Here is a 16,911-nt window from a genome sequence, read left to right on the forward strand (position 1 = left end):
GAAATAATTCAGCTTCATGGGGTAAAGGTTCAGTCCACCTGGAATGCTGTTTAGAGGGAATATGTATTAGCCAAATGATTTCTTCCTCTTGATTAAATGCTCATAGTAAGAGGGTACAAAAGAAAAAAGGACTCTTCCTACTGTGGTGAGCAACCCTATTTTTTCCCTTAAACTTTTAGAATTGAAAATTAGGCTTTAAAATGCTAGGCACCCAAGCAACTGCATTGATCATGGCCTACATAACTCACAGACTTCACAGAAGAATGGTTCAGCTCTTGTAGAATCCTCAGGTCTTGGATCTCAATGAAGGTAAGTCCTCAATGTACAGTCAGTGCAGTCCTCCAGTACTGATGATGTTGCCCAGAGTCTTTCATCAAAGAAGTATTCAGTCTATTCATCCTCACTGATTCCTAGCAGACCAAAACTCTGGTTTCCTCTAACTACTTATCCTCTCTTTCCGGTCTCCAGTCTTTTTTGGTAATACTGAAATGTAACAGTGAAACGTTTGTGTCTGCAGGACTCTCAAACGCTTCCATTTTTATCACATAGTAGAGAGTGTTGTCTCATGGTGGCATTGTCAGCTGTGACAGCAGCAGACTCTGAATTATGAGCAATAATGAATAAGGCCAGTAATATATATCCTCTAGCGTTATATATTATTGGGATTTCTTTGATACTAAAAAAATCTCTTGGTATTGATAAGGCTGGTCTTGTGGAAAAAATACTGAGCTAGGACTCTCACCTGGGTTCTCTTGCTAGCTCAGCCAAGATTTCTTGTGTTACCCTGAAGTCACTTAACCTCTCTGTGCCTTAGGTTACCCATCTGTAAATTTGGGGTGATACTTTTGTACCTCACAGGTGGCTTGTGAAGTTTAATTCGTTTGGTTTTCAAAAGTGCTTTCCGGTCCTCTGATGGAAGGCACGAGAGAACAGCACAGTATTATTATTATTAGCTTTACATCACAATAATACTACTTTGGGTTCCTGCTAACCAAATGCAGTTTTTAAAAAAGTTACATAAGATGCATACACACACATTTAAGTTAAGCTTTGTCTTTGTTATGCTTCTCTCCCAGTACCATGAGCTCACGACATTCTGCCAGCCCAGTTGTTTTCACCAGTGCCAGAAGTTCACCTAAAGAAGAGCTTCATTCTGCTACTTCCCCACAGCTCGCACCTTCTTTCTCCTCCTCCTCTTCCTCCTCCTCTGGTCCTAGGACTTTCTACCCTCGCCAGGGTGCTACTAGCAAGTACCTGATTGGATGGAAAAAACCTGGAGGGACAATAAACTCTGTGGGGTTTATGGATACCAGAAAGTAAGAGCGTTTTTTGGTTCTATTGTTTGGTTGTTAACTTAAACATGAAGAAGCACTGAAATCCAGAGAAGTTTCCCGTATGGAAAGGTCCGATAGAATTTAATGATATGATCAGACCTCTATAGAACTTTAGAATCTCTACCCTAGAATTCCATAGTGTGGCTTAAAAATTCTATAGCTTGGTTATCATTTTTCGTTACTTTGTAAAAGTTTTTAAAGTAATTTCTATAGAAATTCTATAGAATGCAGTAGATTTCATCTTTATTAAATTGTAGGATTTTTCTTTAGAGAATTTTTAAATGAAACTCAAAATATTAATTGAACAAATGAAAAAACCATCCTCAACACTGAGTGTTTTGTCCCTTAGATTCTTCGTTTTGTTCCCACATTCTAAGGCTTGCATCAAGAGATTTGTGATTTGGGGTCTCAGATGACCTTGAAAGGTGGAAGTTGGAAAAATGCATATCAGAACCATTGACCCTCTACAGTGGAGATTCAGATGTCTGGGCAGTTAGGGATGCTTTGAAATCATTATTGGTGTTAAGTACAGCATTCCCAGATGATGCCAGTAACTGCAATGGGCCACTGAAGGGAATGCTAGATAGAAGCTAAAATAAAAAGTATTTTGTACAAGTTATACACTGGAAGCCAGTTAAAAGAATAGGGACATTTGGTATGTTTAAGCATTCAGCTAGTATTTAACAGACTTTAGTTTATATAATTGTTCTTTGTTCTTACATATTTGTTCATTCTTTGAATAGGTACATCCCTTTAATAGGGAAATTTATTATGGTACTCTTTTCATGCATTGGAAGTTGATGCTTTCAACAGCTTTATTCCTTTAACAGGTTTCGTTTATATGGGACTTTACTGTATTACACAAAACTAGATCTTAATCTTCCCATACCCACACCCTCCCTCTCTACGCCGTTTTTCCCTCTGAAAATCTTGATGATGCTTTACTGCTTATTACGTTCATAGATCCAGCCCCGAGTGGCTTTGGGTCCTGAACATGTCTGTTCCCTTCCCTTTAAGACGTCACCAGAGTGATGGCAATGAAATGACCCATCCACGGTTGCGTGCATCAGCCAGAGATCTACGGGCATCACCAAAACGAGCATCCCAGTCCACTGTTGAGGAAGAGCTGAAGAAACTGATAGATCTTGACAGCCCAACGCCAGAGTCCCAGAAGAATTTTAAGGTATGCTACAGAAATGGATCATCCTCTTTTGTCACTGTTAAGTGAAATTCAGGAGGCAGGTGGAGACCAGGGGACCAGAGCTCCATTGACTTCAGAGATCTATGCCAGTTTACAGCAGCTGAGGATCTGGACCCAATCACTTCCTTAGTGTCTAAGTGCACCATGCATAAAGCATTGTTCATCACTGTTGAAAACAACATAAAAGTCTAACTGAAACTGCAGTGTTGTGTACCTCATGGAAAATGTGAACACTGTCAACTCTAAGGAGAGTTGATGGCATTCACCTCTTTACAGGAGCTGCTCAGCACCTCACAACATCCTGTAAGTTTCTCAGATGAAACTTTTCTGTTCTCATCCATAACAACAAAACAGAACCCAAAATTTTAATCTTCCCTGAATTCTTAGCATGGACACAATGCTGGCCATTTGCTTTATCAACTGCTGGAAGGTAGCACTTAGGGAATGGTTTTGGTATTCCAGCCGTTGCAATGGTGTTGCAGTTTTTTGTGCCATCCTTTGAGGAGACTAACTTACTTAATTGAAGAGAACACCTAAAACAAATATTTTACATACATACTAAATCCATTCAGAAAAATTTCCTAAGGTTTCATCAGAAATTGTAATAACTTATATTTTTAAATACTAATAAAATAGATCATTTTCAAGAGAGTGTTTTGATTTCTATAGTGTCGGTGTACTAAGTCAATGATTAACAGTTCAGGCTCGTCATCCAGGGTCCAAATGGTTTCCAAAGCAGCCATGCAAAAGAGAGAGATTGCAGCTTCTTTCTCTGCTTGTCAAAACCCAAAAAGTCTTATTAAAACTTATAAGTGCCAGATTCCATATACAGACTTTTTTTCAAATATTACCTTAGAGGCTGGAGAGAAAAAAGTTTGCCATGGGGAAGATTTTTTTTTTTTAACAGTATAGTGGTTTATAAGAGGAAGGAGGCCTAAGGGGAAACACCCTCTTCCTGACCTGTAAACGGGCGCCTATTGTCTTTTCAAGAAATTCCATTTAAACTGTTAATTGTCCCAGAGACCGTGAATAGCGTGTATCTTTTGTGAGCTTCTTTCTTTATTGACTATGCACAACGAGTTCAATCTTTCCAGTATCCTTCATTTTCTTGGTGACTAGGATCAGTGTGTCAGCTCAGCCTAGTGACCTGCTCAATTTTATCAATGCTATTATCTACCAGTAATGAAAATAAATGTTAAAATTTAAACATAATTATAATTTCTACCCAGTGCACAATTTGTACTTCATCTTAGGTGAAGAAATGTGGCCCTCCTTAGCTACCTGAATCTTTTTATTTATTTATTTATTTATTTGCAGCACTTCTTGTATTAGGTAATTGAGAGGTCCTGTTTCCTGGTAGGATAGGCAGTTTTTTTGTCTCCTAATCTTTCTGCCTTCTCATCCCTTCCCTTCCCCCTGTCATCTTCAGTTCTCCTGCCGATCTCTCCTTCTCTTCTCTCTTCACACCCGTCACCTCCATGCCATCTTCCTCTAACTCAGTGGTTCCCAAACTTGTTCCACCACTTGTGCAGGGAAAGCCCCTGGCAGGCTGAGCCAGTTTGTTTACTTGCCGCCTCCGCCGGTTCGGCCGATCGCGGCTCCCAGTGGCCACAGTTCGCTGCTCCACACTAATGGGAGCCGCTGGAAGCGGTGACCAGTATGTCCCTCGGCCCGTGCCACTTCCAGCAGCTCCCATTGGCCTGCAATCAGTCGAACCTGCGGACGCAGCAGGTAAACAAACTGGCCCAGCCCAGCAGGGGCTTTCCCTGCACGAGCGGCGGAACAAGTTTGGGAACCACTGCTCTAACTCCCTTTTCACTTCTCTGCTCACGTTGTCTCTCCTTCCTAAACCACCTGGTATTCAAATATTAGTAGCCTAACAATCTAAAGTTCCAGCGCTAATTATGTTTCCAGTTTCTAATATTCGAGGCTGCAAGTGTTTCTACTCTGGGATGTTTAACACAAGGAGCACTGCAGATGTTCCTCAGTTGAGCAGTGCCTGATGTTGGCAATGGCTTCTTTTTTTCCCTCTCCTGCTAGGGACAAGTATTGTGGGGCTTGGCTGGGTCACGACAAGAAACTGCCAGCTGGGCTTTTGGTCCCAAAAGGAGAAAACAGAGTGGTTCTCTCAGAGTGGATCTGAGTTAAATCAAATTGATTTAAATCACTAGTCAGGAAGACTTGATTTAATCATGGATTTCTACATAAAAGTGCATTCTTGTTGGTTGTTATAACCTTAATACATATTCTTCACAACTCAGATAGATGTCGGCTTCATTTTTAGAAGGTACACACTGTACATTTTTAAAGTGATTTATTCTGAAAACTTTTCAGATTAGTTTTACAGTATATCAGAAAATGAATGATTGGTTATTTCATTTACCAACGGTAATTGAAGCAGATATTGTGAAGTCATTGGGAGGTGAACTATCTTCAATTCAACAGGTTAATCATTAATATTTGGAGGATTTTCTTGCCATGCTGTATTAGGAGGAGAACATCACCAGACAGACATTTTAAATTGTTTAACTATTTCTCACCCCTATATATTTATTTATTTATTTAAAAACATTTTTTGCTGTTAACAAGCATGTTATCTCTGGCAACACAAATCCACAGTTTGAGAACTGCAAAACTAAGCATCTCTGATGGTATCTTCTAGCCTGAGCACTGAGTCCCATTGTGTAGCTAGAAAGATTAACCTAAATAATCTGTGCAAAAGCCCTTGAAAACCCATAAAATTGGGTCCCTAATCCATGAACTATTGGAACTCATTAACAAAACTTTTCTTAAACATTACATGAATATATTGTCTCCTACTATAGAATTAGAATTTATAATCCGTATTCCATGATGAGATGTCTTCGAGCTATAATGTATTTTAATTAAAACTATCTTTAGTTAGTTTTTTCCTCAAAAATCATTTTATCAAAAAAATCCGATTTTCTTTTTTTAAATCATGGATTTTTATCCGCCCTGGGTTTTCTACCTAACATATATAAAACTCTTGTTGTTGTTCCCTTGGTACCAAGAGTTGTTATTTTTCTGGTGCTCAACCTTAAATGGAAAACTCACGTCGTGATGGTCATTTCAGACTTCCTGACACCATAGCAATGAAATTAGCCAGTCTTATTTCTGTGTCCACTGAGCCCCATAAAGAGGTATAATTCCACATCTCAATGGGCACATAATTTTTATATCGGTATGTTTTCAAAAATCCCATTACCATGTCATTTCTGCTGTGGTAACCTTAGAGACCTGCTTTGTCCACACCCGGCAATATTCATATTGCTCGACAAATGAGCAACGTGCGTCTCTGTCCTAGTGTGGATGAGCCCATGGAGGAGAACTAGCAGAATACACAATTAGCATGTAAAATGTCTCTCTTCTGTTTTTTCAGATGGTATCAGCAAGTTTTAAAAACGTTTTAGCTACATTTCTGGTTCTTTATCCATAACTACAAAACTTGCCGCAGCTTTTAGCAGGGGCTTCTGATCTTTTTGATAAAACCATATTTCATTTTGGCAGATTGTCCTCCAATGTAAAGAAGCAATAACCTTTCTCCTCCTCCCCGCTTCTGCCCCACCCTTCAGTGTGGGTTTTAATCACAGAAATAGAATACCGTCTGGTTAAATAACTTTTTATTTATGTGAACAGATAAGTATTTCTCTGTGCAAGAGAGCAGCTCTCCAAAATTAATCAACTTAATCATGTCTGCTCTAGGAATTTCGATTAGTGGAGCTGTTTTTGTTTTGTTAATTTTTTCTCAGAGCTCTCCGAAGGATTTTAGTTTGTCAGACTTTCCTCATTGTTCTGTTACATGGAGCTTGTAGCCAATTGACTTCTTAGCCAGAGAGTGTGGAAGATAGCACAAGAGGTAGAACTCTTTGTTTTAGATATCACTTAACTTGCTTCTGTAAACACATGGTCTGGAGCTAATTTACAGAATACATGAGTTTTTTGAGGTTAGATATCCTACAAGATGTCTGTTGAATGATAGAAATAGAAATTAGAGACGGCAAAGATCTAATGGGACATCTAGACTTAATGTTCATCTAGACAGAGCTGTTCATGTAGTACTTTGTCCCATCCAGTTTGACGAAGATTGGGTATGTTAAATCCTGCTTATTTTTACAAAATAGATTGCTTTAATAAACAAATGTAGCGTACGTTTGAAATGTTACTGTGTACTGATGTCCTCTTAAGAATGTATAGTCACACCTTTCCCTCTTCTCAGTCTCCGTTCCCTAGCACTCCTACCACAAAGCGTGCCTTGCAGAGGACTTTGTCAGATGAGAGTATTTACAGTGGTCAAAGGGAACACTTCTTCACCTCGCGGGCCTCGCTCTTGGACCAAGCCCTGCCAAACGATGTCCTGTTCAGTAGCACATATCCTTCTCTCCCCAAGTCACTACCCTTACGAAGGCCATCATACACTTTAGGAATGAAGTCATTACATGGTAAGTATATGTCCAGCCTAATTACAGTAAAGGAGAGATGCCATTACAATTACTTTAACAAAAAACAGTTGTCTGGCTATTTGTTAATTGCATCTTGATTTTGCTAAAGTAAGGGGAGTCAAATCCCATGTCTCAGAATGTAAGCTGCATCCTCCTCCTCCCACCCCCCACCCCCAAATGGGTACAGCACTGCATAATAGGCCAGGTAAATAGTTTTGGGGGAAGGAGTGGGGAAGTTTGCCTTTTTCTTTAGCATCATGTTTTCACCATTGCCAAAAGCAGGAATCAAGACTCGTTGGTCCAAAGATCCCGTCCTGTGTGTTATACAAGTAACTATTGCCTACTTCTGGTGTCTCCCGTTTTAACGTGTAGTTTATAGGCTCAAAGTACCACTGACAATGAAGACCACTGAGGTGGATGAATGCCAGTGGACATTTGGAGGTACTAAAGCACTTAATAAATTTTTAATGCACCAAGTGATCCTGAATTCAAATCCTTGCACTACACACTGCAGAGTTTGGATTTACTTAAGCAATTTGATCAAGCATTAAACAGGTAACTGGAAAAAGTTACCTTACTTAGTTTTAAAAAAATGTGCAGATGATACTGCAAATGCCCTTGTTACTGCAGTGAAGAGCATCAGTAATTTTATGCAGTATAATGTGGATTACATTGTGCTGAATCCATTGCTGCTGACAGGGGTGAGGGTGGGTGGGATTTTACACAGATTCCTACTGCACCGCTTACTTAAATGTGTAATTGTATGTTTTTTGAATATTTAACCTTCACTGGGAGAAATAGTTCAATAGGTCTCTCAGTGTAAAAATGCTCCATAATGTCTTTTGGAGATGTACACCTGTTTCTGTTCATCCATACTGTGATACATGTTAGGTAAAAGAATGAGTGTTATAATATCAGTAGGTTCAACTGAATCCAGAGATATTTAAGCACTTAAAACAAAACTACAGGAGTTGGTAGTTCTTTGATTTGCATTTTGCTTTTAACTTTTAGCATAGTTGGTTATAGTATGTGCCATTTCTCTGGACCTAAAACACTTGCCAACTCTTCAAAGGTGGGGATTTTAGTCAATTTCACTCTGGAGCCTAGGAGTGTTTAGTATATATCAGAGCAGCTGAGGAGACCGATAAGAGGACTACAGTTTACCAAGAATGGAAGCTCCAGTTTTTTATTCTGCAGGACATTCTTTGCCAAATTTAGTGAGTTGATCAAATATGAATTGTATGATAAAGAAAGGAGGGGAGAATGCTTCTGCAGCCCTACCTATCCCCCTACACAGTACCAGGGGAAACAATGGAAGCTTGCGTACTCCTGAGTTGGAGGGGAGAAGTAGCTGCCTATCCTCCCTGCTCTTTGGGGAAGTCCTCTTTTATCCTAGCTGAAGCACTGAATCTCCTTCCCCAATTCTCAGTATTAGAATGTTGTCTCTGATCTTCTCCAGCTTGAATTTTGAGCTGCAGCACTGCCCACACTGATGTAGTGACCTGACAGGCATGCAGAAGCAGGTCTGAAATTCAAATAATGTGATGATCAGAATTTAAAAAAAAGATGACAGACTGGATCAAGCAGGCAAATGCCAAAGGAGCCTTCAGTGCACCAAGGGACTCGGGTTAGCCTAAAAAACCCAAACTCTCTACTCCAAAAAACAGATAACCAGAGTACAAATAATGGACTGTAGATGCAGGAAATTCTGGCTCCTAGTATATCACCCTGCTCTTTCAAAATCTGTGTTTATCCGTCACTAGGAGTACTAGTTTTACCATAACTGTTGCTGTTAAAATAAGGTTCCAGGAATTAAAGCACAGTATTGTTTAACGTATCTCATCCCAACCATATAACTGGGAAAAGAAACTGCCCCCTGCATCACAGGGAATACTGTTTGTCCATTGATTGTCATCAGAGTCATAGAATGCATTTTCTTCAACTGGTGACTATGCTGGAAAAAATATCTACATAATTTTCAGCTGCCTCTCATTCCTAGACATCAAAACTATTGAAGTCAACTCTTCAATCAGTATTGAAGTTGACATTTTTGTAAATAGTTGCTGCTGTTTAACATAATTCTCATCGTGAGGTGCGATGAAGCTCCCTTTACTTCTTCTCTCCATAGGTACTAAAATATATTTTTAGACTGAATTACATTTGTAACTGACTTGTGGAAAGAGTGCCTGTATGCCCTGTGGGTGTAAAAGAGAGCAGGCTATTCAGGGTCTCCTTTCATTTAGACCTCTGTATTTTCCAAAAGAAGCTTGGCTGCTCTGTCATTCTCTACTTTGCACTGAAATGGAAATGTCAAGACTCTTATTCTAAAGCAGGGGTTTTATTCGATCGTCATCAAAATGGAATTTTCAGTTTTCTGTAAAATTTGGGCCTCCAGAATAAAAGGACCCAAACATTTGAGTGACCCATACATTGTCTTCCTTATTTACATGCCCTTGGTGAGAGAGAGTTTAAATAGAACTGGATATTTAATGCCACCCAATATTTGTTACCTTCCATTCACTCATAATTTTGTTAATTTTAAGCATATTAATAACAACTGCATCCTCAAGGCAGCTCTTCATATTATGTGGAGGGGAAAACATGAGCTAAAAATATTCTGATTTATCTGACAATCCAGTTAACACCTTTGAAGCAAATAATTTCGTCAATGGTTACAAATATTTCAGATTTCATTTTCCTTTAATTCCATGAGAGAAAGTGTTCAGGGATGCTGTCCTAGAGCCTGCAGACTGCTGAATCTTCTAACGCTTATCAGGCCCATGAGGGGACATGAGCTGTTGGGGTACAAGAATCTGCAGTGTACAATGTCAAATGAGAGCCTGGATTTCCAAGTGCTGGTCTGCAGATCTTGGGCATGTTGGAAAGAACTGAATCTGAGGGTGAGAGGTTAACACAGTCCCCAAAGAGCTAACTTGCAGAATGACGTGGCTGATCAGTCTCACTGCTGCTCTTAATGGCGTCTGCGCAGCTTTGAAAAACTACATCCCAGAAAAGCAAGGAATAGGGATTCAGTTCTTTATTATCTGGAAATGAAGAAACTTTCTGTGAGGGAAATGGCTGAATTTTTGATTATTTCATTTTTGTTCTGCATTGCTCCAGGAGAGTTCTCTGCCTCAGACAGCTCCCTCACAGACATCCAGGATCAGAGAAAGCAGCCCATGCCAGACCCGGGTCTTATGCCCTTGCCCGATTCTGCCTCCGACCTGGACTGGTCAAACTTGGTAGATGCTGCCAAAGCCTTTGAGGGTAAGTATTCAAAATACTTGACTTGGAAAGCTTATATGCTACTATATACCTCACTAAGGATGGTTTTTTAATTCTGTTATTTTTTCCATTTCTTAGCTTCTCTTCTACTCTGAAGTCCAAGTTCTTTTGAAAATGCAATCCAAATTGCAACAGCCTAATACATGTTTGCTTATAATATTCAGATGCCATTTCTTTACATTTGAATCACGCTGCAGGTTTCAGTACTATAGCTGAAACAAAATTATTTCACTGCATTTCTGTGTAACTGAATACTTTTCATTAATACAGACCAGTCACAAAGACCACAGCAGGCATGGACAGCCATCTGGCATGAAAGTGCAGAGTGAAGCCAAGCAGTGGTGGAAAAGAGTGCAGTCACTTTAATGACTGCAGATTGCACTAGAAAGAAGTTTCTGTATTATAGTTGAAGTGCATTGCCAAAGTAATTCGGAAAGTCTGCCTTGCTGGCACATGCCTTTCCATTGCTATTCTCCCCTTAGCATACCTCCAAATACATGGACTTGCACATGGATAACACTTTATCCTGTGGTGCTTTTCGTCTCCTTCACAACTAGTAAACTGAAGAGGAATGCATGTTGCCAAGATGCACTGGAATTTAAAGAAACACTAAAGATTTTTAGCTCAAAGTGTAAACTACTTTAAAATTGTTAGAATCTGATGGGAAAAGTTGTATAAATACTCTAATCAAAAGTCACTTTTTGAAATCTCTACATAAATGCTGTTCTACCTCATGAAGTTGCTTCCACTGATCCCTGCTTTTTTGGATGTTCTGCTGCGTGGACACCAAGAATGTGGATACCTGCAGGCAATGCACTCTGAGAACTGCAGTTACTGTTAAGTAACCTACTTTCTTCTGTACCCCTGCTAGTTCTACAATAGCAGCAGTATGAGTAACTAACACACAGTATTCCCTAGTTAGTGCTGATATCAGTTAGTGATGTAAGAACATGCTGTGACATTAACCTGGGAACTCTGTGATGCATGGATTACTGTACTTGCCATTCACCTCTGGAGAACAGAGTTCTAATCCTATCTTAATTCACAGAGGGAAATGAAATTGTTCAGAGGGTTTGTGAAATGCACAAATAAGGATTAGAACAAGGCCACCATTGTAGTGCAATTTACTGTGATGGGCCATGTCTTCTCCTAGGCTTGTTCACAGTTGAGCTGACTTTAGTGTTCCTCGCTTTTCTAGGCACTGAATCCACTCTTTTATTTTTCATTAAAAGTTTGTATGCATTAATTCTGGTGAAAGGTATCTGATTGACAATCCTCTGTCTACTCATGGAACAGGTAAAGCATGGGCAGTGTATTGTCAGCTTCCTCCCACTACTCCTCCAATGGGCTTCAAACCTGACCTGGAGAGACAAATTATCCAGTTTCTATGTCAACTCAATGCGGTGGCCTGTGTGCTGAATGCCAGTGTGGGGTTTGCAAGTACCAATTAGAATAAATAATTGGTGCTTTTTCTGATTTTGGACACCTGTTGACTAGAAACTAGGCAGGGCTCTCCAACTCATCCCAGCTGGCTTCTAGTCACTAACAGCTGAACTGAAAACCTTCATGCGCTGTTACTAAATTCTTAAGCCATCCAGTTCTCCTGCGTTTTTCATTTTTTTTTAAATGGACATGGCAAAACTCTGTCAAAGAAAACAGCCATGTTAATTTTAGCCTTATTCAAAACACAGAATAAAACCTTTGCCAAATAGAAGAAGACTATTTTTCTCTTTCCAGTGAAAGGCCATTAGTAGCTAGCAAATGAGACGTTACTTCTTCATTTCTTTGAGTCTGACTATTTTTGCTAGGAAGCCTAAAGACGATGTATCAGTCATGGTGTTTCCCTAAACAAAAATGGTATGGTAATGATTTGTAAATTTGATAAAACTTCATAAATAAACAGTTATAAGGAAAAACCAAATGGTGGAGGAGGGGAGATTTCTTTTCAATTTTTTTTATCTCAAAACATGTTATAAAGGATTAACAATAAACAAATATAACAAATAAAAAATGATCAGGGTCTCTTCACTTTCTCCATGTAATTCTCACAACCATAAAGATGTGGAAAATACCTTCTTTCTAGGAAAAATGATGATTTGCCAAGCTACTCGAATAGTGCTATGTGAAGCCATAAGATGGCTCTAAAACTTTTTTTGCCACAGGAGGTTCAAATCACTGTGTGTGCTGCAGTTCTTAGTGAAAGGAGTACCTTAATTCTTTTACACGAGTGGCTTTGTACTTTTCAAAATGTCGGTTCCATTTCAATATAAAGGGGCTGCATGGTGAAGATTGCAGATCAGTGAGATGGGTTTCTTTGATTTTATTTCTTTCTGCCACTAGCTTGCTTTGTCACTTTTAGCAAGTGTTGTACTGAATTTTTCTGTGCCTCCATTCACCTATCTTAACTTGCTACTTTGATTACATAAGTCATGTGTTGTGTTGTGATATTTAATGTTTGTGTTGCTTTGAGATCCTCAAATGCAGATTCTCCAGTATGTAGAAGCAAATTATCATTACATTTACAATTGTGTTTGTCTCTCTCTCTCTTTCTCTCTTCAGTTCAGCGAGCCTCATTCTTTGCTGCTAGTGATGAAAACAACAGACCTGTGAGTGCTGCTTCCAATAGTGATCAGACTGAGGACCAGCTTACTGCACAGATGAAGCCTTACACAGGGTGAGTAAATATATTGGACAGGTAAGTTTTTTAAACTAAACCCAGGGAAGACTGGATGGAGAGATGCTTTGATTTGCAACAAACTTTTAGATCTCTTATGACTTTTTACAAAAGAAAAACAGAGGAGAGAGAAAACACAAAAATGCTGAGTATATTTCTGTCTTTGTGAAAATAGCATATTTCTGAAGGTTCTCTTTCATCTGAGATGTTTAAAACAGTGTCCAAGGCAGTCTCATTCCAAGGTATATGTAATTATCCCGTAACTAATGGTTAGAGAGAGAAAGCAAATGATGAGTCTTCAGTGACTGCTAATAGCCATTTCGTTGAGTGATTGTGCTGCCTAAGCATGTGCATACCATTTCTGTTAGTAGTCGAGGCCTGTGGTGAACATTTTTAAGTAAAAATCTATATTCAGAATGTACTGTATCACACATGTCTTTTGAGCAGTTTTCCAGCCTAGAGTTAGAAGCGAAGAAGGATTACAGAAAATCCTGCCAATATTGTCTTTATCTCCTGCTTCCAACAGTAAAGAGTCTCCTCCTACTCTCGCTTCCAAAGTGGACCAACTGGAAAGTTTGCTGAAGATGCTCCAAGAGGATTTAAAGCGGGTAAACATTTATTCTACAGGAAGCCTGTAGGGTGTAAATATGTCATTGCTAGGCAGTACTAGTCATGTTATCAAACCTTTTCCACCACCCCCAAATTTGTAACAGTCTCATCCTTTGTTGAGAAAATTACATTTCTTTACTTCTTTCCTCAGATCATAGTCCAGGTATTTTATTTTTTAAACACAGTGGTGTTAGGAAGTAAGAGGTAAAGTTAGCACATCTACTTTCTAATGGTGAAATACATGCTTCTGTGCAGAAAGGATCTTGCTGTGTTCAGGTCAAAGGTCTCTTACGCAGTACAGTATTCATGGAGGTGTTTGCCATCTCTTACTTAGTTCTCCTCAGCAGTCACACCATAGGACGTCTGTATTAGCATGGAATAGATTGTGACCATTTTCAGGTGATCACTTGCAGAGCTAGCATTTACATTAGAATTTAGTCTTGAGAAATCCCAACAATCTGTGCCGAAAGAGCGTAAGGAGGAAAAAATGTCACCACACAGCCCATGGGTATAGAATACCCTAAAGCCAGGAACACGAGTGTCTACGCACTTAAAGCTCTTGTAAAGTGGGGAAACAAAACTATATAATACCTCTGTAGGATGGAGTCCTCCTTGTTGACAAGAGCAGGAAATGTGACCCGGCATCACCATTGAGCTCTCATATTCTTTCTCATCTCTTAGGAAAAAGAAGACAAAGCCAATCTTCAGGCAGAAGTGCAACATTTGCGAGAAGACAACTTACGGTTACAGGAGGAGTCCCAGAGTGCATCTGAGAAACTGAAGAAATTCACTGAATGGGTTTTCAACACGATTGATATGAACTGAGAACAGTAAATGGGGAAGGAAAACATCAGTTATAAATAATTGTTAGTGGGACTTAGCTTTAATGCCACCTTAATCATGATATGTGAAAGTATAGTCAGAGCACTTCCCCGTCCTGTGTACTCTGATGACCCCTTTTTGCGCCTCTGCACGCACTCAGAACAATCGCAGATCAACAATCATTGTCTGCCTTTTGTAGAAAAACAAAAACAAAAAAATAATTTAAAAAAGGTAAAATAAAAGTTGAACTACTAAAATGTGAATGTCTTTATTTTTTGCACATTATCTCTTTACCTGTTATGTACAAAATTATTTGGAGGCTGGACCAGAATTGTTCGGTCTATTTGCCTCTATTTATTTCTATTAACTCCTTTCTCTCTGTTTCAGGTAATCTGCTTTTCCTTGCTGCTTTGATAAATATTATGACTCCTAGGAAACTAGAAAGAAACGTTTATTTTGCTGCTTTCCTTACATTGTTTTCTGAAGTATGCCACAGACAAGGGGATGTAAAAAAAATGTTTTAGGTGTCTCCTGAATGCTTTGTGCTTGATCACTAGTGCTATCTTCACATATGTTATACAGAACATATGCCCATAGTGTATGGTACAGTACAATCCGCATCAGAATATTGGAAGAGAGATTAGACACTTGAGCCATGGATGAGTCAGATTATCACACATGTCCTTGCATTAGCACTTCTAGTTGCCTTTGTTTCCTATGGAAACAATGGTTGCCAGGTACTTTAGGAATAGTGCAACTTGGCATGCTAAATGGCACACTGCATCAGGCTGACTGAGAGAATAACTGCTGTAGTTCTGCGTAAGCATTGTCTCCGTCCCTCCCCTACCTGGGAATCTATTACCTACCTATGTATAGTAGGTCCTTGGCTGAAGCTGTAAAGTGTTTGATTTTTTTTTTTTCAAACTGTATGCATTTTCTAATACACCATATATGCCATGTCATTGCACCTGCCCTTCCCTCCCCACCCAGCTTGGTCATAGAACTTTTCAAATAAAAAAGGCAGAAGAAATGTTTATTAATCTCAACTATATAGCAGGTCTTTGGCATTAGTAAACCTTTAATAACCTTGTTATGGATAATGCAAATGGAGAAATATAAAGCTGTAGTTAGAGACTTTGTCCCCTTCCTTAAGTAGTGGGACAAGGAGGGAAGCAGTATTTTAACTTTTGGCTCTCTGATGTCTGGATTTCCCAGGGCAACTGGCTAGCATAAGATTTCCCTGCCTGCCGGGCATCATGAGGATTAACTTGTTTTTCTTTGAAGGAGCTATAAACTTGCCATAAAATGTCACCTCTCTAGAAATACTTTTTTGGTGTCACAATATAACTCATATTACAACCTGCACAGATATTGATGCAAGCCATATGCAGTGAAGTATCATCTTTGCCCTTCTCTGTATGCATCCCCTAACACCCTCACATTGAAACACACATTGCCTTACACAAGTAACATTGTATTATTTGTCCATTTCAGGAACAGCCTCCCCTTCTTCCACAGTCACCCACTCTCTCAAAAGAAATCATCAGTGGGAATCTTCCAAGCTCTCTCTGATGCACTTTTTCATGCTCTTTGATCCTACTACACAGGAACTTGCTACACTTTGACCTAAAGCTTAATTTGTGGTGATAATCCCCATGGAATTCTTCTCTGATGATGTTTTGTCATGGAAATGAATCTATTTGGAACTATTTCTGGAGTGCTTTTGTAAAGGTTGAGAATGTCCTGTTATTTTTTAAAAAATGACTTGTATGAAGGAGATTTGTATAATGCCTGATATTATTTGTAAATCAGAAATATTGCTAACATCCCTGAGCATCCTGAAGTCTTGCTTATTCTCTTCTATTTTTATGTTTGGTTTGGTTTTTATTTTATTTTAAAAAAAAAATTGGGACTTGGGGCAGACTATTTATTAGAGTTTTGCAACAGAGTTCTTGTATGAAGCCTCTAAAGGCAACTTGTAAAATTCTGACAATAAAACTCATTTTAAAGGCTCTTCTAAAACCATTTTCTATTGATTTTGTTGTTTTTTTCTATTGTTTGAAACTTCCTAAAGACAAAGCCTCCTTTCCTGGCCCTTCCTCACTGCACCTGTGCATCAGGACTTAAGGAGACAAGAGTTTCATTCTCCAAGGAGTCTCTTCTTTTGCTTTCCCCTTGTTTACCATCCCTTTTTGTATACACATGCACTTCACCATTATGCTTTCTATTCCTACCAGTGCAAAATCTTCACTCCCCACCCTCCCCATTAGAATATTTCTGTTTCTCTAATGAAGAATAATTTTTTTTATCTTTAATTTTGATTCTCATGCAACAGCTTCATCAAGCTGGTAGAAAGGTCCACTGCTGGCACAAGCATCCACTGGTGAGTCGGGTAGCACTTTAATTAAAATTTGTCCTGACAAGAGGGTTACTTCTCCGCCACATTTTTAATGGCTAGATCCATGGCATCCCCAAAAGGTGGATAGTGAAAAGGGAAATCTATTTTATTCCAACAGAGAAATAGTT

The 16,911-nt window shown here is 39.1% G+C and overlaps 1 protein-coding gene across 26 annotated transcripts in view; it reads left to right on the forward strand.

The window, feature by feature from the left end:
• Nucleotides 1–16,407, forward strand: part of SIPA1L1 (signal induced proliferation associated 1 like 1) — a 376,811-nt gene extending 360,404 nt beyond the window's left edge. For 23 of the 26 annotated variants that reach the window (XM_043548047.1, XM_043548055.1, XM_043548062.1 and 20 more), the window contains 7 exons: nt 1,077–1,316; nt 2,352–2,517; nt 6,773–6,995; nt 10,116–10,262; nt 12,840–12,954; nt 13,481–13,562; nt 14,245–16,407. In XM_043548047.1, the coding sequence (XP_043403982.1) occupies nt 1,077–1,316; nt 2,352–2,517; nt 6,773–6,995; nt 10,116–10,262; nt 12,840–12,954; nt 13,481–13,562; nt 14,245–14,388 (1,117 nt within the window). In that variant the 3' untranslated portion in view covers nt 14,389–16,407. The remainder of the gene's footprint in view (nt 1–1,076; nt 1,317–2,351; nt 2,518–6,772; nt 6,996–10,115; nt 10,263–12,839; nt 12,955–13,480; nt 13,563–14,244) is intronic. The other 3 variants (XM_043548064.1, XM_043548065.1, XM_043548066.1) reach the window with 1 other exon arrangement.
• Nucleotides 16,408–16,911: the final 504 nt, after the last annotated feature.

The sequence above is a fragment of the Chelonia mydas genome, chromosome 6 (assembly GCF_015237465.2).
Source record: "Chelonia mydas isolate rCheMyd1 chromosome 6, rCheMyd1.pri.v2, whole genome shotgun sequence".
In the NCBI taxonomy this organism is placed as follows: Eukaryota; Metazoa; Chordata; order Testudines; family Cheloniidae; genus Chelonia; species Chelonia mydas.